Source organism: Elephas maximus, chromosome 14 (genome assembly GCF_024166365.1).
Source record: "Elephas maximus indicus isolate mEleMax1 chromosome 14, mEleMax1 primary haplotype, whole genome shotgun sequence".
In the NCBI taxonomy this organism is placed as follows: Eukaryota; Metazoa; Chordata; class Mammalia; order Proboscidea; family Elephantidae; genus Elephas; species Elephas maximus.
This window is the reverse complement of record NC_064832.1, coordinates 40,115,306-40,141,164: the sequence shown is the minus strand read 5'-3', so window position 1 is coordinate 40,141,164 and position 25,859 is coordinate 40,115,306. Positions and strand designations below refer to the sequence as shown.

Below are 25,859 nucleotides of genomic sequence, written 5' to 3'. Positions count from 1 at the left end.
ACCCTTGTGTTGTTCGTTCACACTATACCAGGGCTGGTCTGTAAGATCAATAGCATATGGCAGAGGCAACAGTATGCCAACTTGTGAAATCAGTTATGACGAATTATATTGTCTGTCTTGGTGTTGCCTTTCTCTCTTGGCATCACTCCCTCTGGGTAAAACATGCTGCTTGCTGCAAGTAAGCCCCTATAGAGAGGCCAACATGGTGAGAAACTGAGATCTGCCTACAACCACAGGGGTGACTGGGAAGCAGTTTCTTCAGCCCTATTCAAGTGTTGAGATGACTGCAGCCCACGGCCTGACTCCAACCACATGAGAAACCCTGTGCCAAGAACCACAATTACAGCCACCCCCACATTCCTGACCCTCGGAAACTGTGAAATTAAAAAGTACTTGGTGCTTTAAAGTTGTGAAGTTTGGGGGTAATTTGTTACACAGCGATAGATAACTAATACAGTATCTACTCTCACTCTTTTAAAATCAATATTCAATATTCTTTGCCTATATTCAATATTTGCCATTTTCTCCTGGCTCCTTTCTCTTTCTTCATTTCTGATTAAAAACAACCCTCTTTTTGACTTCTGTTTACTGCTCGTATGTTCCCTCTAATTTATTCTTTGTTTCTAAAAATGATATTTTTATTTCTAATTCTTTCCTGAGTCTGTTACTTCATTTCTAATCTTGTCGAGTCCTGATTGATGAGGTTCTTTTACATCCTATATCATTTTCTTAATGTTACGTAACTTGTTTTGAAACAGTAGGTTAGACTTTTTATCTTTTTGCAGATTCATCCTTCCGGTGTGCTTCTGTTGTCTGTAGGAATGTTATTCTTCTAATTCTCATTTTTCTTATATATTTTTGTTGGGAATTTGACCTTTATGTTGGTTAATATTATGTGTCAATTTGGCTAGTCTAGGTTCCTAGTTGCTTGGTCAAACACTAGTCTAGTTGCTATCTAATTGCTATCATGGAGCAGTTATACATGATTAAATCAGTTGGCCTTGGGCAGACCCAATTACCTTCCATATAGTAACAGAATGTAACGAAATCACCTTTAATAATGCAATCAAATGTAATATAATCAATTAATCATGACAGTATAGGGTAGATCCTAAACCTAATCACTTCTAAGTTATAATGACCAAAACAGACAAAGAGACACCCACGGAAAGACAGATACCACATAAGGACCTATCTAAAAGAAAAGGAACACAAGGATTACCGGCAGATACCAGAAACCAGAGGGCTCACAGAAGGAATCCACATGGCCAAGACCCTCATTTGGACTTTTAGCCTCCAGAACTGTGAGAAAATAAAATTCTGTTCTTTAAAGCCACTCACTTGTGGTATTTGCAGTACAGCAACACCAGGTAACTAAGAAAATCTTGATAGTTTTCTGTTGCTTGTTTTCATGTGAAATTACTTTTCCTGAAGTTTTAGAAAGAGGCAGAGTTCAGGAAGACTTTTTTAATTTGACAGAGTTCTCTTTACTGTTGCTTTTGTGTAATGTTCAAATAAACAGTGGCTTGTGTTCTGGGATTCATGGCTGGGATTCCCGCAAATTCTGAAGAATAACTGTTAGTTATTTGAGGGGTTCCCCATATTTCAGGTCTATCAGATGTCACCTCATTGCTTCCTTCTTCCTCCTGCACAGATGCTTATATCTATGTAGGCCTTGTGGCTGTTGCTGATTTGCCCGCCCACTTGTATTTTGGTGTTTTGTGGGGATACCTTGCAGTTGTTTTAGTCAAAGTGCTATTCACGAGTTTTCAGTTTTGCTATTTAGTTGCTCTGCCTGTTTTAACATGCTGATTCAGAGACACTGAAAACTATATTGCCACTGTTGCTGCCATCATCCCAAAGCCCCCAATATGCTTATAATGAAGACACACTACAATGCCTTCAGATCTGGTCCAGTTAGGTTCTGAAGCAGCATGTGTCTTAGTTATCTAGTGCTGCTATAACAGAAATACCATAAATGGGTGGCTTTAACAAGTAGGAATTTATTTTCTCACAGTTATGAGGCCAGAAGTCTGAATTCAGGATGTCAGCTCCAGGGGAAGGCCTTCTCTCTCTTTTGGCTCTGGAGGAAAGTCCTTGTCTCTTTTGAGCTTCTTGCTCCTGCGTGATCTTCATGTGGCTTGGCATCTCTCTTCCCCCATTTCTGCTTGCTTGTTTGCTTATTTAATCTCTTCTCTATCTCAAAAGAGATTGACTAAAGACACACCCTATACTAATATTGCCTGATTAACTAACAAAGAAACCCCATTCCCAAACGGGATTATAATCACTGCAAGGTTTTTACAACACATATTTTGATGGGACACAATTCAATCTATAACAGTATGTTAGGCAAAACTTGGATGTTGTTTTAGATTATCCTTGAAAATGCCTTAGGAAAGTATCTTATTGGAGATGATAATACTGTCTCTTAAAAAGTCCAATCCACCACTTGTCTGTCTGTTTGTTGTACTGTAGTGGCTTGCGTGGTGCTATGATGCTGGAAGCTATGCCACCATATTTCAAACACCAGCAGGGTAACCCATGGTGGACGGGTTTCATCAGAGTTTCCATCCTAAGACAGATTAGGAAGAGAGACCTGGTGGCCTACTTCTGTAAAAGACTGGCCAGTGAAAAACTTACGAACAGCCTCGGAACATTGCCTGCTATAATGCTGGAAGATGAATCCCTCGGGTTGGAAGGCACTCAAAATACTACTGGCGAAGAGCTGCCACCTCTGAGTAGAGTCGACCTTAATGATGTGCATGGAGTCAAGCTTTCAGGACCTTCATTTACTGATGTGGCATGACTCAAAATGAGAAGAAACAGCTGCAAACACCCATTAATAATCGGAACATGGGACGTAAGAAGTATGAATCTAGGAAAACTGGAAGTCATCAAAAAGAAAATGGAACACATAAAGATCGATACCTAGGCACTAGTGAGCTGAAATGGACTGGCACTGGCCATTTTGAATCAGACAATTATATGGTCCACTATGCTAGGAATGACAAATTGAAGAGGTATGGCATAGCATTCATTGTCAAGTAGAACATTTCAAGATCTATCCTCAAGTACAATGCTGTGAGCGACAGGGTAACATCCAAATGCCCACAAGGAATACCAGTTAATACATAACTATTATTCAAACTTCACACCAACCAATAATGCCAAAGATGAGGAAATCAAAGATTTTTTACCAACTTTCAGTTTGAAATTGATCAAACATACAAGCAAGATGCATTGATAGTTACCAGTTATGAGAATGAGAAAGTTGGAAAACCAGAAGGATTGGTAGTTGGAAAATATGGTCTTGGTGACAGAAATGACACTGGAGATTGCATGATAGAATTTTCAAGACTAACAACTTAGTCATTCCAATACCTTTTTTCAACAACATAAACTGTGACTATACACGTGAACCTCACTGGATGGAATACACAGAAATCAAACCCACTACACCTGTGGAAAGAGACAATGGAGAAGCTCGATATCGTCAGTTAAAACAAGGCCACCGCCCGACTAACAGACCATTAATTGCTCATATCCAAGTTCACATTGGAGCTGAAGAAAATTAAAACAAGTCCATGAGAGCCAAAGTATGACCTTGGGTATATTCCACCTGAATTTAGAGACAATCTCAAGACTGGATTTGATGCATTGAACCCTAATGACCAAAGACCAGATGAGTTGTGGGATGACATCAGGGATATCATACTTGAAGAAAGCAAAAAGTCATTAAAAAGACATGATAAGAAAAAAAAGACCAAAATGGATGTCAAGGAAAGACTCTGAAACTTTCTCTTGAATGCAGAGTAGCTAAAGCGAAGGAAGAAATGATGAAGTACAGAAGCTGAACAGAAGATTTCAAGGGGTGGCTCAAGAAAACAAAGTATTAAAATGAAATGTGCAAAGACCCAGAGTTAGAAAACCAAAAGGGAGGAACACACTGGGCACTTCCAAAGCTGATAGAACTGAAGAAAAAATTCAAGCCTCGAGTTCCAATACTGAAGTATTGTATAAGCAAAATATTGAACGATGCAGGAAGCATCAAAGGAAGACGGGGAATACCTAGTCACTGTACCAAAAAGAATTGGTCAATGCTCAATACGATCAAGAACCAATGGTACTGGAAGAAGTCTAGTCTGCGCTGAAGACACAGGTGAAAAAAAAGGCTCCAGGAATTGCTGGAATACCAATAGAGATGTTTCAACAAATGGATGCAATGTTAGAAGGACTCACTCAACAGAATGCAAGAATTACCAAACGATATCATTAATATCACATGCAAGTATTTTACTGAAGATAACTGAAAAACGGTTTTAGCAGTATATCAACAGGGAACTGTCAGAAATTGAAGTGGGATTCAGAAAAGACATGGAATGAGGGATATCACTGGTGATATCAGGTGGATCTTGGCTGAAAGAAGAGAATACCAGAAAGATGTTTACCTGTGTTTTACTGACTATGCAAAGGCATTTGACTGTGCGGATCATAACAACTATGAACAACACTTTGAAGAATGGGAATTTCAGAACACTTAATTGTGCTCATGCGGAATCTGTGCACAGACCAAGAGGCAGTCATTCCAACAGAACATAGGGATACTGCGTAGTTTAAAGTTAGGAAAGGTGTGTGTCAGGGTTGTATCCTTTAACCAAACTTATTCAACCTGTATGCTGAGCAAATAATCCAAGAAGCTAGACTACATGAAGAACGCAGCATCAGGATTGGAGGAAGACTCATTAACAACCTGCGATATGCAGATGACACAACTGTGGTTGCTTAAAGTGAAGAGGTCTTGAAACACTGGTAAAGATCAAGGGCCACAGCCTTAAGTATAGATTACACCTCAGCATAAAGAAAACAAAATTCTTCACAACTGGATCAATAAGCAACATAATGATAAATGGAAAAAATACTGAAGTTGTCAAGGATTTCATTTTACTTGGCTCCACAATCAACACCCCTGGAAGTAGCAAACAAGAAATAAAATGATGTATTATATTGGGCAAATCTGCTGCAAAAGACTTCTTTAAAGTTTTAGCAAGCAAAGATGTCACTCTGAGGACTAAGGTGCACCTGATCCAAGCCATGGTATTTTCAATCACCTCATATGCATGCAAAAGCTAGATAATGAATAAGGAAGACCAAAGAAGACGAATTGATGCCTTTGAATCATGGTGCTGGCAAAGAATATTGACTCTACCATGGACTGGCAGAAGAATGAACAAATCTGTCTTGGAAGAAGTACAGACAGAATGTTTCTTAGAAGCAAGGATGGCAAGACTTTCCATTCATTAGATGCCATGCTTATAGAATAATGTAGTGTCAAACCTACAGTACATATCAAGAGATACTAACCTCCACTGCTTCCACAAAGACTATTTTGTGATCATTTAGTTTGGGGCTATTTATGTAACAGTTGACTCCTGTCCCTATCCGTACCTATAGTTAAAAAACCAAAAGACTTTCAAAGTCATTAGATATATAAATTTTTATATGAAACTCTTCCTTATTTTGGAATTTAAGGGTTGATATTTTACTCATTAATAACAATGAATAAGATTGATATTTACAGAGTTTTTTTTTTATAAACACAGACTATCTAATATTTTATTGTATTTTTGGTGAACGTATACCCAGCAAAACAAGTTCCCATTCAACAATTTCTACACAAAATTGGTTAGAAACTTTCTTTTTAACCTCAGTTTTTAGTGTTGATACAATCAATACATAAAATACAGTCATGCACTGCATAACATCCTTTAGGGCAACACCAACCACATATCTGTCTGATATCCACGGGGGATTGGTTCTAGAATCCCTGAAGGATACCAAAATCTGAGGATGCTTAAGTCCCTTATATAAAATGGTGTAGTATTTGCATATAACCTACACACGTTCTCTCATATACTTCAAATCATCTCTAGATTACTTATAATACCTAATACGATGTAAAATGCTATGTGAGTAGTTGCTGATGCTTACATTTAACACTTAATGTTTTCTCCATCTTTGCAAGTTCAAACAACAAGTGCTGGAAAGAGACTGAGGATCTGTGAAATGGCAGGAAGCTACAACAGGGTATGTCTATACATCATTTCATTCTTGTGGGTTCAGCATAGCACTCTGTGCTTGAAAAATTCAACTTCTGCTTTTTGGAACTTTTTTCCAATTATTTTTGATCTGCGGTTGGTTAATTCGTGGATGCAGAATCCATGATATGGAGGGCCAAATGTATAGCTTTGCTAAGTATATACAGTGTATATGGCTAAGTGCACTGTATTTTTATGCAAATAACATGTGCCTTTTATGTTTCTTTGCACCTATGCCCTCCCTCCACAAGGTATTTTCCTAAGTGCCACTATGCCAATTTTGTTTTACATGTTCCTGTAAAAAAAAAAATACTAGCATAGTGCACTTATGAAAATACCTCACAGGGAGAGGGCGAGGTTGGCAAACAAATGTAGAAGACTCACGTTATCTGTGTGAAAATTCTGTATACAGCCAAGTATATATGCTTGTGTGGACCCAGGAAGAAAAGAGCAGAGGGAGGAAGAAAGAAAGTGGGAGAGGGGGACAGGGAGCCCTGTGCAGATGCAAGGAAGTCACTGGCGGTCAGTGAACCTCAACAAGTCAAGCTGAGAGGTTCGGCTGAGTGGTTGAGCAGCTGCCACACTTGGAATAACCTCCACAACCTGCTCATGGACAGCAGTGAGCAGCTGCTCTTCCAAATCAGGTTAGCGTAGCTGGGATGTGGGGGCTCGGGAAGGTGGGCGCACTGGGGAAGGGGCCACGAGGCAGGGGTGGGCTTAGGAAAGGGCGCGGAGTGGGGGTTCCAGGGTCAGAGAAGAAGGATCAGAGAGATGCCCTGGAAATGCCACTGAATTGGGAGGACCGGAGAGGGGGACAGAGGCTGAGGAAGTAAATATACTTTGCTGAGTAGTGTGATGTTCACACAATGTCTGAATCACATAACGTCCTAGTGCACAGAATGTATCATGGACGTTAAGGGATGCATGACTGTATATAAAATAAGGTAGGTGCTTTTTTCCCCTTTCTCTACTTTAGTCTTTCCCCAGCCACATCTTTTTCTTGTGCTAAGTAGTTACAATAAAGAAATCAATTTTTAAAAAGTACTTTAGATGTGAAGACGGGGGGCCAAGACAGCGGACTAGGTGGAGGCTACCGCGGATCCCTCTTGCAACAAAGACTCGGAAAAACAAGTGAATCGATCACATACATAACAATCTACGAAATCTGAACAACAAACACAGATTTAGAGACGGAGAACGAACAAAAACGGGGAGACAGCGATTGTTTTCAGAGCCAGGAGCCAGCGTACCAGGCAGGTGACCTTCGGAGCCCGATTGGGGGCAGAGCCCAGGGGGGCAGACGGCACAGACAAGGGGCGAAGCCCTAGCCCCCGAACTCATCCTGGGGGGAGCCCAGCCAGTTGGCGCGGGCAGCGCGGCGGCACAACTGGTGGGAGAAGTCCCCGGGAGGCAGTGACTGGTCTTGGAGCGGGGAGAGCAGCATCCCAGCCGAGGAGCTGTCCCGCCGGGATTTTGGGGGGCAGCAGGTGTGGCGCAAGCGCGGGGACCAGCTACATTCCCCTGAATTGACCCCGGGGGGGGGCCCAGCCATTCGCGCAGGCGGCGCCCACTCAGTTCGCGCGAGCGGCGCGGCGTGCCAGAGGGAAAAGTCCCCGGGAGGCAGTGACTGGTCTTGGAGCAGGGAGAGCAGCGTCCCAGCCGGGGAGCCGTCCCGCCGGGATTTTGGCAGGCGCGGGCGGGGCGTGAGCTCAGGGATCAGCTACATTCCCCTGAATTGACCCTGGGGCGGTCCTAACCGGTTCGCGCGGGCCCAGCCGGTTCGCACGGGTGGCGTGGCGGCGCAGCCAGTGGAAGAAGTCCCCGGGAGGCAGTGGCTGGTCTTGGAGCGGGGAGAGCGGCATCCCAGCCAGGATGCGCAGTCGCGACTCAGGCGCGGGGAGCTGCTCCGCTCTCCTGAGCTGACCCCGGGGTCGGGGGGAGCCCACCTGGTTCGCGGGAGCAGCGCGCGACGCAGCTGGCGGGACAGGGAGTCCCCGGGAGGCAGCAACTGATTTTGGAGTCGGGAGTGCACCGTCCCAGTAGGGGAGCCATAACCTTGGGGGTGGGGCTGACAGCGGAGGATCTGACCGTGACGCCAGCAGGCCAGACCCCCCAGGGGGCAATCTCCACACAGCCACTACATATAGGCGACGCGCCCCGCGGAAATCTCAGATATAAGAGACATTCCAAGTAAGACAAACAACTCTGGCTGTATTCTGAGGTGCTACACTCCTAGCTCCCTGATCCCTCCCCCACCCTCCCCAGGCGGCTCCATTAACATCCGAATAGCCTGAGCCAGAGGGAGAACTCTGATAGGGATCTGACTGCATTTTTTTTCAGCGGATTTTCTGGATAAACTAGTTTCCCAGTGATGGCTCGGAGACAGCAGTCCATATCAAACCACATAAAGAAGCAGACCATGACAGCTTCTCCAACGCCCCAAACAAAAGAATCAAAATCTTTCCCAAATGAAGATACAATCCTGGAATTATCAGATACAGAATATAAAAAACTAATTTACAGAATGCTTCAAGACATCACAAATGAAATTAGGCTAACTGCAGAAAAAGCCAAGGAACACACTGATAAAAGTGTTGAAGAACTCAAAAAGATTATTCAAGAACATACTGGAAAAATTAATAAGTTGCAAGAATCCATAGAGAGACAGCATGTAGAAATCCAAAAGATTAACAATAAAATTACAGAATTAGACAACGCAATAGGAAGTCAGAGGAGCAGACTCGAGCAATCAGAATGTAGACTGGGACATCTGGAGGACCAGGGAATCAACACCAACATAGCTGAAAAAAAGTCAGATAAAAGAATTAAAAAAAATGAAGAAACCCTAAGAATCATGTGGGACTCTATCAAGAAGGATAACCTGCGAGTGATTGGAGTCCCAGAACAGGGAGGGGGGACAGAAAACACAGAGAAAATAGTTGAAGAACTCCTGACACAAAACTTCCCTGACATCATGAAAGACGAAAGGATATCTATCCAAGATGCTCATCGAACCCCATTTAAGACTGATTCAAAAAGAAAAACACCAAGACATATTATCATCAAATTTGCCAAGACCAAAGATAAACAGAAAATTTTAAAAGCAGCCAGGGAGAAAAGAAAGGTTTCCTTCAAGGGAGAATCAATAAGTTCAGACTACTCAGCAGAAACCATGCAGGCAAGAAGGGAATGGGACGACATATACAGAGCACTGAAGGAGAAAAACTGCCAACCAAGGACCATATATCCAGCAAAACTCTCTCTGAAATATGAAGGAGAAATTAAGATATTTACAGATAAACACAAGTTTAGAGAATTTGCAAAAACCAAACCAAAGCTACAAGAAATGCTAAAGGAGATTGTTTGGTCAGATGACCAATAATATCAGGTACCAGCACAATACAAGGTCACAAAACAGAACGTCCTGATATCAACTCAAATAGGGAAAGCACAAAAACAAACAAATTAAGATTAATTCTTAAAAATAAATAAATAAATAAAATAATACACATAACAGGGAATCATGGAAATCAATAGGTAAAAGATCACAATAATCAAAAAGAGGGACTAAATATAGGAGGCATTTAACTGCCAGATGGAGAGTGATACAAGGCGATATAAAACGATACAAGTTAGGTTTTTACTTAGAAAAATAGGGGTAAATAATAAGGTAACCACAAAAAGGAATATCAACTCCATAACTCAAGAAAAAAGTCAAGAAAAACGTTAACGGCTCAACTAACATAAAGTTAAACATTATGAAAATGAGGATCTCACAATCTACTAAGAAAAACGTCTCAGCACAAAAAAGTATGTGGAAAAATGAAATGGCCAACAACACACATGAAAAGGCATCAAAATGACAGCACTAAAAACGTATTTATCTATAATTACGCTGAATGTAAATGGACTAAATGCACCAATAAAGAGACAGAGAGTCACGGACTGGATAAAGAAACACGATCCATCTATATGCTGCCTACAAGAGACACACCTTAGACTTAGAGACACAAACAAAAACTCAAAGGATGGAAAAAAATATATCAAGCAAACAATAAGCAAATAAGAAGAGGAGTAGCAATATTAATTTCTGACAAAATAGACTTTAGACTTAAATCCACCACAAAGGATAAAGAAGGACACTATATAATGATAAAAGGGACAATTGATCAGGAAGACATAACCACATTAAATATTTATGCACCCAATGACAGGGCTGCAAGATACATAAATCAAATTTTAACAGAACTGAAAAGTGAGATAGACACCTCCACATTTATAGTAGGAGACTTCAACACACCACTTTCGGAGAAGGACAGGACATCCAGTAAGAAGCTCAATAGAGACACGGAAGACCTACTTACAACAATCAACCAACTTGACCTCATTGACTTATACAGAACTCTCCACCCAACTGCTGCAAAATATACTTTTTTTTCTAGTGCACATGGAACATTCTCTAGTATAGACCACATATTAGGTCATAAAGCAAATCTTTGCAGAGTCCAAAACATCAAAATATTACAAAGCATCTTCTCAGACCACAAGGCAATGAAACTAGAAATCAATAACAGAAAAACTAGGGAAAAGAAATCAAATACTTGGAAAATGAACAATACCCTCCTGAAAAAAGACTGGGTTATAGAAGACATCAAGGAGGGAATAAGGAAATTTATAGAATGCAACGAGAATGAAAATACTTCCTATCAAAACCTCTGGGACACAGCAAAAGCAGTGCTCAGAGGCCAATTTATATCGATAAATGCACACATACAAAAAGAAGAAAGAGCCAAAAGCAGAGAACTGTCCCGACAACTTGAACAAATAGAAAGTGAGCAACAAAAGAACCTATCAGGCACCAGAAGAAAACAAATAATAAAAATCAGAGCTGAACTAAATGAATTAGAGAACAGAAAAACAATTGAAAGAATTAACAAAGCCAAAAGCTGGTTCTTTGAAAAAATTAACAAAATTGATAAACCATTGGCTAGACTGACTAAAGAGATGCAGGAAAGGAAACAAATAACCCGAATAAGAAACGAGAAGGACCACATCACAACAGAACCAAATGAAATTAAAAGAATCATTTCAGATTACTACGAAAAATTGTACTTTAACAAATTTGAAAACCTAGAAGAAATGGATAAATTCTTGGAAAAACACTACCTACCTAAACTAACACATTCAGAAGTAGAACAACTAAACAGACCCATAACAAAAAAAGAGATTGAAACGGTAATCAAAAAACTTCTAACAAAAAAAATCCTGGCCCAGACGGCTTCACTGCAGAGTTCTACCAAACCTTCAGAGAAGACTTAACACCACTACTACTGAAGGTATTTCAAAGCATAGAAAAAGATGGAATACTACCCAACTCATTCTATGAAGCTACCATCTTCCTGATACCAAAACCAGGTAAAGACATTACAAAAAAAGAAAATTATAGACCTATATCCCTCATGAACATAGATGCAAAAATCCTCAACAAAATTCTAGCCAATAGAATCCAACAACACATCAAAAAAATAATTCACCCTGATCAAGTGGGATTTATACCAGGTATGCAAGGCTGGTTTAATATCAGAAAAACCATTAATGTAATCCATCACATAAATAAAAGATAAAAACCACATGATCTTATCAATTGATGCAGAAAAGGCATTTGACAAAGTTCAACACCCATTTATGATAAAAACTCTACCATAATAGGAATTGAAGGAAAATTCCTCAACATAATAAAGGGCATGTATGCAAAGCCAACGGCCAATATCACTCTAAATGGAGAGAACCTGAAAGCATTTCCCTTGAGAACGGGAACCAGACAAGGATGCCCTTTATCACCGCTCTTATTCAACATCGTACTTGAAGTTCTAGCCAGGGCAATTAGGCTAGACAAAGAAATAAAGGGTATCCGGATTGGCAAGGAGGAAGTAAAGCTATCACTATTTGCAGATGACATGATTGTATACACGGAAAACCCTAAGGAATCCTCCAGAAAACTACTGAAACTAATAGAAGAGTTTGGCAGAGTCTCAGGCTATAAAATAAACATACAAAAATCACTTGGATTCCTCTACATCAACAAAAAGAACACCGAAGAGGAAATAACCAAATCAATACCATTCACAGTAGCCCCCAAGAAGATAAAATACTTAGGAATAAATCTTACCAAGGATGTAAAAGACCTATACAAAGAAAACTACAAAGCTCTACTACAAGAAATTCAAAAGGACATACATAAGTGGAAAAACATACCCTGCTCATGGATAGGAAGACTTAACATAGTAAAAATGTCTATTCTACCAAAAGCCATCTATACATATAATGCACTTCCGATCCAAATTCCAATGTCATATTTTAAGGGGACAGAGAAACAAATCACCAAATTCATATGGAAGGGAAAGAACCCCCGGATAAGCAAAGCATTACTGAAAAAGAAGAAGAAAGTGGGAGACCTCACTCTACCTGATTTCAGATCCTATTATACAGCTACAGTAGTCAAAACAGCCTGGTACTGGTACAACAGGCACGTAGACCAACGGAACAGAATTGAGAATCCAGATATAAATCCATCCATGTATGAGCAGCTGATATTTAACAAAGGACCAGTGTCAGTTAATTGGGGAAAAGATAGTCTTTTTAACAAATGGTGCTGGCATAACTGGATATCCATTTGCAAAAAAATGAAACAGGACCCATACCTCACACCATGCACAAAAACTAACTCCAAGTGGATCAAAGACCTAAACATAAAGACTAAAATGATAAAGATCATGGAAGAAAAAATAGGGACAACCCTAGGAGCCCTAATACAAGGCATAAACAGAATACAAAACATTACCAAAAATGATGAAGAGAAACCAGATAACTGGGAGCTCCTAAAAATCAAACACCTATGCTCATCTAAAGACTTCACCAAAAGAGTAAAAAGACCACCTACAGATTGGGAAAGAATTTTCAGCCATGACATCTCAGACCAGCGCCTGATCTCTAAAATCTACATGATTCTGTCAAAACTCAACCACAAAAAGACAAACAACCCAATCAAAAAGTGGGCAAAGGATATGAACACATATTTCACTAAAGAAGATATTCAGGCAGCCAACAGATACATGAGAAAATGCTCCCGATCATTAGCCATTAGAGAAATGCAAATTAAAACTACGATGAGATTCCATCTCACACCAACTAGACTGGCATTAATCCAAAAAACACAAAATAATAAATGTTGGAGAGGCTGCAGAGAGATTGGAACTCTCATACACTGCTGGTGGGAATGTAAAATGGTACAACCACTTTGGAAATCCATCTGGCGTTATCTTAAACAGTTAGAAATAGAACTATCATTCAACCCAGAAATCCCACTCCTCGGAATATACCCTAGAGATACAAGAGCCTTCACACAAACAGATATATGCACACCCATGTTTATTGCAGCTCTGTTTACAATAGCAAAAAGCTGGAAGCAACCAAGGTGTCCATCAACGGATGAATGGGTAAATAAATTGTGGTATATTCACACAATGGAATACTACGCATCGATAAAGAACAGTGACGAATCACTGAAACATTTCATAACATGGAGGAATCTGGAAGGCATTATGCTGAGCGAAATGAGTCAGAGGCAAAAGGACAAATATTGTATAAGACCACTATTATAAGATCTTGAGAAATAGAAAAAACGGAGAACAACATATACTTTTGTGGTTACGAAGGGGGGAGGGAGGGAGGGAGGGAGAGGGTTTTTTATTGATCAATCAGTAGATAAGAACTGCTTTGGGTGAAGGGAAAGACAACACTCAATACAAGGAAGGTCAGCCCAATTGGACTGGACTAAAAACAAAGAGGTTTCCGGTATAAAATGAATGCTTCAAAGGTCAGCGGAGCAGGGGCGGGGGTCTGGGGCACATGGTTTGAGGGGACTTCTAAGTCAATGGGCAAAATAATTCTATTATGAAAACATTCTGCATCCCACTTTGAAATGTGGCGTCTGGGGTCCTAAATGCTAACAAGCGGCCATCTAAGATGCATCAATTGGTCTCAACCCACCTGGAGCAAAGGAAAATGAAGAACACCAAGGTCACACGACAACTAAGAACCCAAGAGACAGAAAGGGCCACATGAACCAGAGACCTACATCATCCTGAGACCAGAAGAACTAGTTGGTGCCTGGCCACAATCGATGACTGCCCTGAAAGGGAGCACAACAGAGAACTCCTGAGGGAGCAGGAGATCAGCGGGATGCAGACCCCAAATTCTCATAAAAAGACCATACTTAATGGTCTGACTGCGACTAGAGAATCCCGGCGGCAATGCTCCCCAGACCTTCTGTTGGCACAGGACAGGAACCATCCCCAAAGACAACTCATCAGACATGAAAGGGACTGGTCAGCGGGGGGGAGAGAGATGCTGAAGAAGAGTGAGCTAATTAAATCAGGTGGACACTGGAGAGTGTGTTGGCAACTCTTGACTGGAGGGGGGATGGGAAGATAGAGAGAGAGGGAAGATGGCAAAATTGGCACGAAAGGAGAGACTGAAAGGGCTGACTCAATAGGGGGAGAGCAAGTGGGAGAAGGTAGCAAGATGTATATAAACTTACATGTGACAGACTGATTGGATTTGTAAATGTTCACTTGAAGCTTAATAAAAGTTAATTAAAAAAAAAAAAAGTACTTTATAATTTCAATGAATGGAGGCCTGTTCTTAGTTTTTAATTTTAAAGGCTGGAAACCCTGGTGGCACAGTGGTTAAGAGTTTGGCTGCTCTACAAAAGGTCGGCAGTTCAAATCCACCAGGCGCTCCTTGGAAACCCTGTAGGGCAGTTTTACCCTGTCCTGTAGGGTTGCTATGAGTCGGAATCAACTCGACAGCAGCAGGTTTGGTGTTTTTTTTTTTGGTATCTTCGGCTGGGTTCTCTAGAGTAGCAAAACCAGTGAAGTGTATATGTAAATATACAGAAAGAGATTTATTTCAAGGAAATGGCTCATACAGTTGTGGAGGCTGGCAAATCCCAAATCCGTAGGTCAGGCTGGAGACTTCTCCTGACTCACGTGGTTGTAGGGGCTAATGAACCCAAAATCAGCAAGTCAGGCAGTAGGCTGCTGGCTCAGGGGTGCAGCAGTTAGCAAATCCCAAAATCTACACATCAGGCAGCAGGCTGCTGGCTCACATCCCAAGAATCAGAGGTCTGAGGATGACGAGTCAGATGCAGGATCAAAAGAGGGCACACTTTGCCAGAATATCCGTGTATACTAGATGCAGGCCACACCCCAAGGAAACTCCCCTTTCAACTGATTGTCTGCTCACATCAGATCACGCAACGGAGGATGATTACATAATACCTGCCAAACCACTGAGAACCATGGCCTAGCCTTAATCATCACAGGTACGTAAGTGAAATATATTAAATTTCTCTTTTTTTTTAAAAAAGGGCCTTTTACTTCTAAAAAATCTATCTTTTATTTTGCCAGTGAGTAAGTACATCTAAAAGAAAGGTTCCCCAACCACTGTTCAGGTTGGTCTCCTTTCCTGGAACAGAATCTCTGTTCTTGTTATCAAGCTCATCTCTTTCATTCTTGAAAGTCCTATTCAAAATATACATTCCAGAGGTCACCGATGACATTTCCCACTATGCTCTTTTATGTACTGCTGCTTCTGATTAGGAGCCCTGGTAGTGCAGTAGTTAAGAATTCGGCTGCTAACCAGAAGGTGGGCAGTTCACATCAAGAAGCCGCTCCTTGGAAATCTTATGGCGCAATTCCACTCTGTCCTATAGGGTCGCTATGAGTCACAATCGACTCAATGGCCGTGGCTTTCTGACCATATTCCCCTTGAACCTCTGTCCTCTCTTGCTTCCATAATACTTTATCACCCTCACTCTTTTTCTGCTCATCTGGCTGCTACTCTTCTTTTTCTTTTACCGACTGGTCTATCTTTCTAAATGGGGCCATCCTCCAAGGCTTGGTCACCTAAATGTTCACTCTCCAACCTCTCCCTCATTTATTCTCTAAGTATCAGATATTACCTCTGTGTTGAGAGCTATCAAGTATCAAATGGCAATCACCAATTCTATTCTCTCACCAAAGCTCTGGTCACACAACTTCAGCATTTCCTGGGTTCTTTCTAAATGGATGCCCACTACAAGCCCAAATTTAACCATTCGAAAACTACTACTTGTCATTATTTTTCCTGAATGGGCTTTATCTCCCAACTTCTATTTCACTCAGTGGCATGAACGAAGGTCCCAAACTTCCTGGCTAGAAAGATTAGAATCCCTAATGGCTCATCTCCTCTGTATCAGGACAGACCAATGGGATGTAGTGTGGCTTTGCATCAGACAGACTTAAAGTTAATCCCAGGGCTTCCATTGCTTATTGTGTGACCTTGGATTAGTTACTTACTCTCTGAGTCTAGATCTGCATCTATAAAACAGGATTGGTAACATCTACCTCATAGGTTTGTGAGGGTCAAATAACCCACAATGCACATGGGACACAGTGGGCAAGCAACAGTCCCTGTCGTATCTACCTGGTTCTTAAATTTTGCCCACTGTTCCTCTGAAGGCCTGTCACATGTATCCCTACTCCTGGATTACTCTAATAACCTTTTTGCATCTGCCTTTAATCTAGCCTCTGCAATCCACCCTTCATACTGTTGTCAAAATAATTTTCTTAAAAATATTTTTAATCATATTGTATTCCTATTAATAAAATCAACAGCTCTTCATCTTTGGGTGCCATTGAGTAGATTCTGACTCATGGCAACCCTATATGACAGAGTACAATTACCCCATTGGGCTTCCTAGGCTGTAAATCCTTACAGGAGCAGACTGCCAGGTCTTCTTGGTCACGGAATGGCTGGTGGATTCAAACTGCCCACCCTTCAGTTAGCAGTCAAGTACTTAGCCACTGTGCAACTGGGAATCCTTTAGCAGCTTCTTATTTCCTATAAATTGAGGCTTATTCAGCTTTCAGGGCTATTCAAAATCTATCCACTCAAATCTACTTCCCATTACTTCCCATCACAAGTATCAAAAAAACAAAACACAACAAAAACCAAACCTATTGCCATCATTTGATTCCGACTTAGCAACCTTACAGCAACTCTATATGACACAGTAGAACTGTCCCATAGGGTTTCCTAGGCTGTAAATCCTTACAGAAGCAGACTGCCAGATCTTTCTCCTCTGGAGCAGCTGGTGAGTTCAAACTGCTAACCTTTCAGTCAGCAGCCGAGTGCTTTAACCACTGTGCCACCAGGGCTCCTTATCCCTTGATTGGGAATCACAGATATACTCTGGGTAAATGAGCCTCCTCATTGTCCTACACACACACACACAGCAGCTCAGCTTGTTCCTTCCCTCTGCTCTCACTGACAGTCCTCCTTCCTGGCCACTGGTTATATTTAGAATCTGTACCAAATACAACTTACTTATGCCCTATACTGGTTTTTATTCCCTTCTTTTGTTTAATTTATATGAATCATCTTTCCCTACTTTGATATTTTGTAATTTATTATTGGGGCCCTGGTGGCACAGTGGTTAAGAGCTCAGCTGCTAACCAAAAGGTAGGCTGTTCAAATCTACCAGCCATTCCTTGGAAACCCTACAGGACAGGTCTACTCTGTCCTATAGGGTGGCAATGAATTGCAGTCGACTCAACGGCAGTGGGTAATTTATTATTGATGACCCTTCTGTCTACTACAGTGTTATCACATGATGCAACCAAGGACATAAGACTTACAAATGGATTAAAAGAATGGGAAAAAAGGAGAATTACAGACAGATACTCTGATTTAACATACCTGAGTACAGGTACTCCCTGACTTACAATGTATTCAAGTTACAACGAACCCCACTTATGACTGTCCGTTGGGGTTTTTTTTTTTTTTGGTACATCTTAACATCAGTAATTGTATCACATAACTGATGAACTTCTTTAAAGCAAAAGCCTTAGAATTTCTTCACTTTGAATAATAGAGAGCAATGGTTTTCAAGGCAAGGTATACAGCTATTCTCCACAGGAGGATTTTTCTCTGGTTCTGATACTCCTTCCTAGTGGGGATGTTTCCCTCCTTCCCACTCTCTTTTCCCAATTAGGGGCCCCGCTTTACCAAGCCTCTGTGACTGATGAGCCTGTATGAGTATTTAGTAGACACAGAAGAAATGTTTTAAAAATGGGACAACATGGTTTTAGTCGAGATCAGAAGTAAAATAATTTTGAGCATCTTCTACTGATAAAGATACTCAATACACCTACCATAATCAGCTGGTGTATAATTCACAAGTTCAAAGTTCCAGTCTTTATAGCATGAGTAACTCTGGTACATGTCAAATATTTCCCGGGTAAACTGCTGGCAAATATCACCTAAAAGGAAATGCAGAGAATATTCAGTCAACACAAGTTTTTAAGAGAGCCATCCGCAGGTAAAGGCCCTCTGAGTGTAGAGTGACTATTTTCAAAGTTAAACACATTGAAAGGATGTTTAAAGCTATAGTGATGTCAGATCATGGTAAAATTTAAGTACTTTTAGTCTTTAGGAAAATTATTTTACTCTGAGATAATCTTTAAACCTTAAACCAAAAATATCCCCTGAAGTTTTCTTAAAACCAAACAATAGTTTAGCTTAACTAGTAAAAAATGCGTGCCTTGAGCATTATGATCTTTTAATAACTATCTATATGGTATCAAAGTGACAACAGCAACTTGAAAGATTAGATAGGAAACTTTGGGGGCAGTGAGTTTATGTTAAAGGGGGAGAAACAACTCAGAAAAGGAGGGTGAGAACGGTTGTACAACTCGAAGAATGTAATCAGTGTCACTGAATGGTACACGTAGAAACTGTTGAATTGGTATATGTTTTGCTGTGCATATTCTCAACAACAACAAAATTAAAAAAAAAAATAGACAGGAACCATTAAAAATAAAAGTTAATTGAATTAAAAAAAAATATATATATATACATATATACATATGTATATATATTTACTGACCTCCAGTAGTTCTTCCAGATGTTACCTCTAAAATCACATCATTTTTATCACATTTATCCTTTGGCACTAGGCTCTGGAAAAGCTGAAAAGAAAAAAAAGAAAATCAGCAGTGGTGTGTATATCTTCCTCGGTACACTATTTTTTAGGAGCCCTGATGGCACGGTGGTTAAAGCACTTGCTGCTAATCAAAAGGTGAGCAGTTTGAACCTGCCAGGTGTTCCACGGCGGAAAGATGTGGCTGTCTATTTCCATAAAGATTTACAGCCTCGGAAATCCTATGCGGCAGTTCTACCCTGTCTACAGGGTCGCTAGGAGTTGGAATTAATTCGATGGCAATAAGTTAGATTTTTTGGTGATACTATATATTACTTGAAGTTACATAAAAGATCCCAAAACGTTAAGAAATCAGTAATTAACAAAATAATATAGCATCTCAATGAAGTCCAGTCCTAAAATGCTATAATAAATACAATATTAGACCTGAAATAAATGCTCAATTCATGTTAACAATGAAGTTACTGTCAGGATATTCTCTTCAGTGCTTTCACATTATCTTAATTTTCTTAAATGCAGAAGTTTAGATCAAAGTACAAAGTGTTCCATTCGATTTTCTTCAGACTTTCCTGCTGATAATTACTTCTGAACACTAGCTTCTTTCATCTAAATAAAGTACAGCTTTGAACATCTTCGTCTGGGAAAAACAGACTTTTAATAATAAGACTGTTCATTCTCTGCTGCCATAAATTTCAGCAGATGCCACGCCTTGCCTTTTCCACAGAGTCACTTTTTTAAGAGTATGTTGGCTCAAATGGAGTTTCTGAGGAAAAAAAAAAAATGAATTTCCTAATAAAGTAACTAACTTTTCTCTTAAGAAGAAAAAAGAATTTTATTATTACCAAAAGGTCTCTCGAATCAAACTAAAAGCACCTAAATCCCCTAACTCTTCCTAAAACCAAAAAAAAAAAAAAACCAAACCGGCTGCTGTCAAGTTGATTCCAACTCATGGCGACACCATGTGTGCCAGAGTAGAACTTGCTCAATAGCGTTCTCAATGGCTGATTTTTCAGAAGCAGATTGCCAGGCCTTTCTTCTGAGTTGCCTCAAGGTGGACTCAACCCCCCAACCTTTCAGTTAGCAGCCAGGCACTTAACCGTTGTGTCACCGAGGGGCTCCCTGCCTTTCCGTACTGCCTTTTTTTTTTTTTTTAAATACTTTCTCTCTGCTGGAAATTATACAGCCTGTGGGAGAGAACACTAGACTAAGAGTCAGACATCCTCCTTCTGCCTTTGATTAGCTGGTTAAATCAGTGATAAAAATAACTGACACCTCCATCTCACCACTACTAGGCACTCAAAAACCCCTTCCTGGATTTCCTGAAGAAACACTGGTGGCATAGTGGATAAGTGCTACGGCTGCTAACCAAGAGGTCAGCAGTTCAAATCCACCAGGCACTCCTTGGAAACTCTATGGGGCAGTTCTACTCAGTCCTATAGGGTCGCTATGAGTTGGTATGAACTCGACGGCAGTGGGTTTTGTAGGTTTGGGATTTCCTGAGTAGGAATGACTGAAGACAGGAGGATAACAAACTGGTATATAGTACCATGTTCTTCACTGTTTTTGTAAACAAGCCACACTTTTAATTAGAAGGAAAAGAAATCACCATCGGAAGAAAAATTTTCCATTTACTTATCTAGGAGATATCAAAACTGAATTTTCTGTTTCAGCATAGCTGGTCACACTAAAAAAACCGAAAACCAAACCTGATGCCATGGAGTTGATTCTGACTCCTAACAATCCTACAGGACAGAGCAGAACTGCCTTATAGGGTTTCCAAGGAGCAGGTGGTTGATTCGAACCACCGTCCCACCAGGGCTCTGCTGGTCATACTAACTGACACTATTTAAAGTATCATGAGCCTTGAGAGACATTAGTATGCCAGACACTTACTTGTTGTTAGGTGTTGTGGAATCGATTCCAACCCATAGTGGCCCCATGTGACAGAGTACAACTTTCTCAAATGGTTTTCTGGGCTGTAATCTTATGGAAGCCAGGTCTTTCTCCCACTGAGCCACTGGGTCGGTTCAGACCCTTACTAGACCTAGTTAAAAACTTGTGTTAACCAACTATACCTACACCTATGAATTCATTTCATCCTATCTACAGTGCAAATTTTCAGTTTTAACACATTCATCATGAACTCCCCCTTTTAGAACTCAAAAACCCCTGATTCTTCCCCCATGATGAACTAAATTTCTTCAATGGTATGTGTTTCTTTCCCTGGCAAGGTAATAGACTCAGTTTTGAAATTTTTTTTAGCTCTAGCGGTCTTTATTTTATTCTTTGACATCACCATCTCTTCCATCTCATTCTGCAGCAAATTATAATACTGAGTTTGGCTTAATCACTTATTACAAAAAAACAAATCAGTTCTCATTGAGTAGATTCCAACTTACGGTGACACCATGTAGGACTATGCTCCAGAGGATTCTCATGGCTGTGACCTTTTGGAAGCAGATCATCAAGACTTTCTTTCAAGGTGCCCCTGGGTGGGCTCAAGCCACCAACCTTTCAGTTAACAGCTGCAAAGACTTAATAAGCTGGTGTCCGGAAAGTATTCTGAGCACCAAAGCACTGTTTAGCACGGACAATATTCACTTATTACAAGAAAAGGTTTATTAAGCTGGTGTTTGGAAAGTACTCTGAGCACCAAGGCACAGTCTAACAAGAACAGTATCCCTTTATATTAACACTGTTGAGATTAGGCTGCCTGCTAAAACATACCTCATGGTATAACGTGCTGATTTTTTGATCAATAGTTTGCCTTTCTTCTAATGCAAGTTCTTGTAACTGCTTTTCATCTTGTTTATTTAGACCTAAAAACCAGAAACAGAAATAATGGTAAAAGTTTTAAAATACTGAAAAATTCTCAAACAGCCGCCTAATCTTTGCCCACTAAATTTCAGTTGAGAAGGCAAAGGATTATGCAAAAAGAACAATTAGAAGAGCTGGAGATTGTTGATTAACAAGTATTTACTAGGCATATCCAAAAAACTCAAGGTTTAAAATAGTATGTTCTTGCCACAAGGAGCTGGTTATTTGAGTAACTATAAAAATTACATTATTTTATATATTTATGTAATATTATTATATAATTACATTATACATTACTACAAGCAAAAATAAATAAATAAATACAGACAAAAATAGATGTCAAAAGAGACTCTGAAACTTGACCTTGAACAGAGGGCAGCTAAAGCGAAAGTAACACAACTGAACAAAAGCAAAGAAGTTCCCTAGACACATCCAAACACTCTGAGGGACAGAGGAGCTGGGACTGGGGCCTGGGGACCACAGTTTCGGGGCACATCTAGGTAAATAAAAATAAAAAAGTGAAAGAAAGAAATGATGAAGTAAAAGAGCTAAACAGAAGATTTTAAAGGGCAGCTTGAGAAGGCAAAGTATAACGAAATGTGCAAAGACCTGCAGTTAGAAAACCAAAAGGGAAGAACACACTTGGCATTTCTGAAGCTGAAAAACTGAAGAAAAAAATTCACACCTTGAGTTGCAATACTGAAGGATTCTGTGGGCAACACACTGAATAATGCAGGAAGCATCAAAAGAAAATGGAAGGACCTCCTAAAAATTTAAACACCTATGCTCAACGAATGACTTCTCCAAAAGAGTCAAAAGAGAAACTACAGACTGGGGAAAAAAATTTGGCTATGACATATCTAACAAGGAACTAATCTCTAAAATTTATAGAAAACGTCAACATCTCAATAATAAAAACACAAACAATCCAATTGAAAAATGGGCAAAGGATATGAACAGACACTTCACCAAAGAAGACATTCCAGTGCTAACAAACATGAATGCTCTCAATCATTAGCTATTAAAAAACCATTGCCATGAAGTCAATTCCAACTCATAGCAACTCTACAGGACAGAGAAGAGCTGCCCCACAGGGTTTCCAAGGAGCAGCTAGTGGATCCGAACTGCTGACCTTTTGGTTAACAGCCAAACGCTTAACTACTGCACCACCAGGGCTCTTTATAGAGATGCAAATCAAAACTACAATGAGATACCATCTTACCCTGGCATTACTGGCATTAATCAAAAAAACATAATAACCAATGTTGACGAGGCTGTGGGAGACTGAAACTCTTATATTGCTATTGATGGGAATGCAAAATGGTACAACCACTTTGGAAAATGGTATGCTGCTTCCTCAAAAAGCTAGGAATAGAAATACACTATGATCCAGCATTCCCGCTTCTAGGTATAGACCCTAAAGACATAACAGCAGTGACAGGAGCAGACATATGCACACCCATGTTCATTATAGCATTATTCACAATAGCAAAAAGATGGAAACACCTACATGCCATCAACACATGAATAGATTAACAAACTGTGGTACACATACAATGGAATACTATTATTATTATTCCACACAATGGAATATCATTATTCAACGATAAAGAATAATGACGAATCTGTAAAACATTTCACTACATGGATTAATTCGGAGAACATAATGCTGAATGAAATCAGTCAATCACAAAAGGGCAAATATTGTATGAGACCACTACTATAAAGTAACAACAAAAGGTTTACACGCAGGAAAAAAAGAAAAAACATTGATGGTTACCAGGGATGGGGGCAGGGAGGGAAAATTACCAATTAGATTGAAGACACGAGGTAATACTGGTGAAGGGAAAAACATATAATATGGGGGAAGAAAGCACAACATGACCAATGCAAGAGAGGACACTTGACAGAAACACAAGAATAAAGGACAACTACGGTAACTATTATAACTCAGACAATCCTGCAGCAACAGTATTAGCAAACAATAACTTGCAAACAGAGAATACGTAGGGAGATACTGCAAGAGTTGTGGGAGGATGTAAGGGAACATACCTACTGACAGATACAGGTTTGGTGGTGGGTATTTCTACATACGTGACTGTAGGTGCAGCTTAGATAGAACTCACAAGGGGTATAGTCAGGGAAGCCTCTTGTTGTTGTTGTTAGATGCCGTCAAGTCAGTTCCAACTCACAGCAACCCTACAGGACAGAGGAGAACTGCCCCACACTATTTCCAAGGAGTGGCTGGTGGATTTGAACTGTCGACCCTTTGGTTAGCAGTCAAGTTCTGAACTACTATGCCACCAGAGCTCCAAACACTTTGTGGGATGAAGTTCCTGGGCTAGAAGACAAGGGACCAGAGACTGGGACATCTATATCAATTGGCACAACATAGTACTTAAAGACAATGCTCTGCATCCTACTTTGGTGAGTAGTGTCTGAGGTCTTAAAAGCTTACGAGTGGCCATCTAAGATACAACAATAAGGCTCTTAACGTCCAGAGCAAAGGAGAGTGAAGAAAACCAAAGACTTGAGGGTACAATTAGTCCAAATGACCAATGGACCACATGAACCACAGCAACACCCTACATGACTCCAAGGCCAGAAGTCCCTAAATGGTGCCTGGCTACCATTACCAATTGCTCCGACTAGGGTAACAGTGGGTCCTGGACAGAGTGGAAAAAAAGTATAGAATAAAAAATCAAATTCACAAAAAAGACCAGATTTACTGTTCTGACAGACTGGAGGGGCCCCCAAGACTATGGCCCTAAGACACCCTCTGACCTGGAAATGAAGTCATTCCCAGAGACCACCTCTCAGCCAAACAACAGAAAAGCCCATAAGACAGACAATAATACCTGAGAGGAACATACTCCTTAGAATAATCAATTATATGAAATCCAAAGGGCATTATCTGCCCAAAAGCAAAGACAAGAAGGCAGGAGAGGGTAGAAAAGCATGATGAAAGAAAACGGGGAGCCCATGGCAGAAATGAGGAGAGAACTGACACACTGCATGGAATGAAACCAAAGTCATGAAATACTTTATGTACAAACTATCAAATGGGAAACTAACTTGTTCTGTGAACTTTCACCTAATCCACAAATTAAAAAAAAAAAGATGGAATACACAGAGTCACTGTACTAAAATGAATTGGTTGACTTTCAACCAATTCAAGAGGAAGCAAGTGATCAAGAACCAATGGTACAAAGGAAGAAGTTCAAGCTGCACTAAAGGCATTGGCGAAAAACAAGGCTCCAGGATCGACGGAATACCAATTGAGATATTTCAACAAACAGATGCAATGCTGGAAGCACTTACTTGTCTATGCCAAGAAATTTGGACGACAGCTGCCCAGCCAACCAACTAGAAGAAATCCATATATGTGCCTATTCCAAAGAAAGGTGATCCAACAAAATGCGGAAATTATCTAACAATATCATTAATATCCCATGCAAGTGAAATTATACTGAAGGTAAATCTAAAATGGCTGCAGTGGTACATTCACAGGTAACTGCCAGAAATTCAAGCCAGATTCAGAAGAGGTCCTGGGACGTGGGATATTATTGCCGATGTCAGTGGGTCTGGTTGAAAGCACAGAATACCAGAAAGATATTTACCTGTGTTTTACTGGCTAAGCAAAGGCATTCGACTGTGCAGATCATAACAAATTTTGGATAACGCTGGGAAGAATGAGAATTCCAGAACACTTAATTGTGCTCATGCAGAATGTGTACATAGACAAAGGGGCAGTTGTTCAAACACCACAAGGGGATACTGCACGGTTTAAGATGAGGAAATCTGTGCATCATGGTTGTATCCTTTCACCATACTTATTATATCGGTATGCAGAACAAATAATCTGAGAAGCTGGGCTATATAAAGAATGCAGCATCAGA

At 40.3% G+C, this 25,859-nt stretch overlaps 1 protein-coding gene across 6 annotated transcripts in view; it reads right to left on the bottom strand.

Annotated features, from left to right (window-relative positions):
• The window catches only part of MTRF1 (mitochondrial translation release factor 1), a 60,244-nt gene that overhangs the window by 24,155 nt on the left and 10,230 nt on the right, over positions 1-25,859 (bottom strand). For all 6 annotated transcript variants that reach the window (XM_049853114.1, XM_049853115.1, XM_049853110.1 and 3 more), the window contains exons 3-5: positions 21,871-21,962; positions 19,090-19,171; positions 18,356-18,463 (exon numbers count right to left, since the gene is read on the bottom strand). In XM_049853114.1, coding sequence (XP_049709071.1) covers positions 18,356-18,463; positions 19,090-19,171; positions 21,871-21,962 — 282 coding nt within the window. The remainder of the gene's footprint in view (positions 1-18,355; positions 18,464-19,089; positions 19,172-21,870; positions 21,963-25,859) is intronic.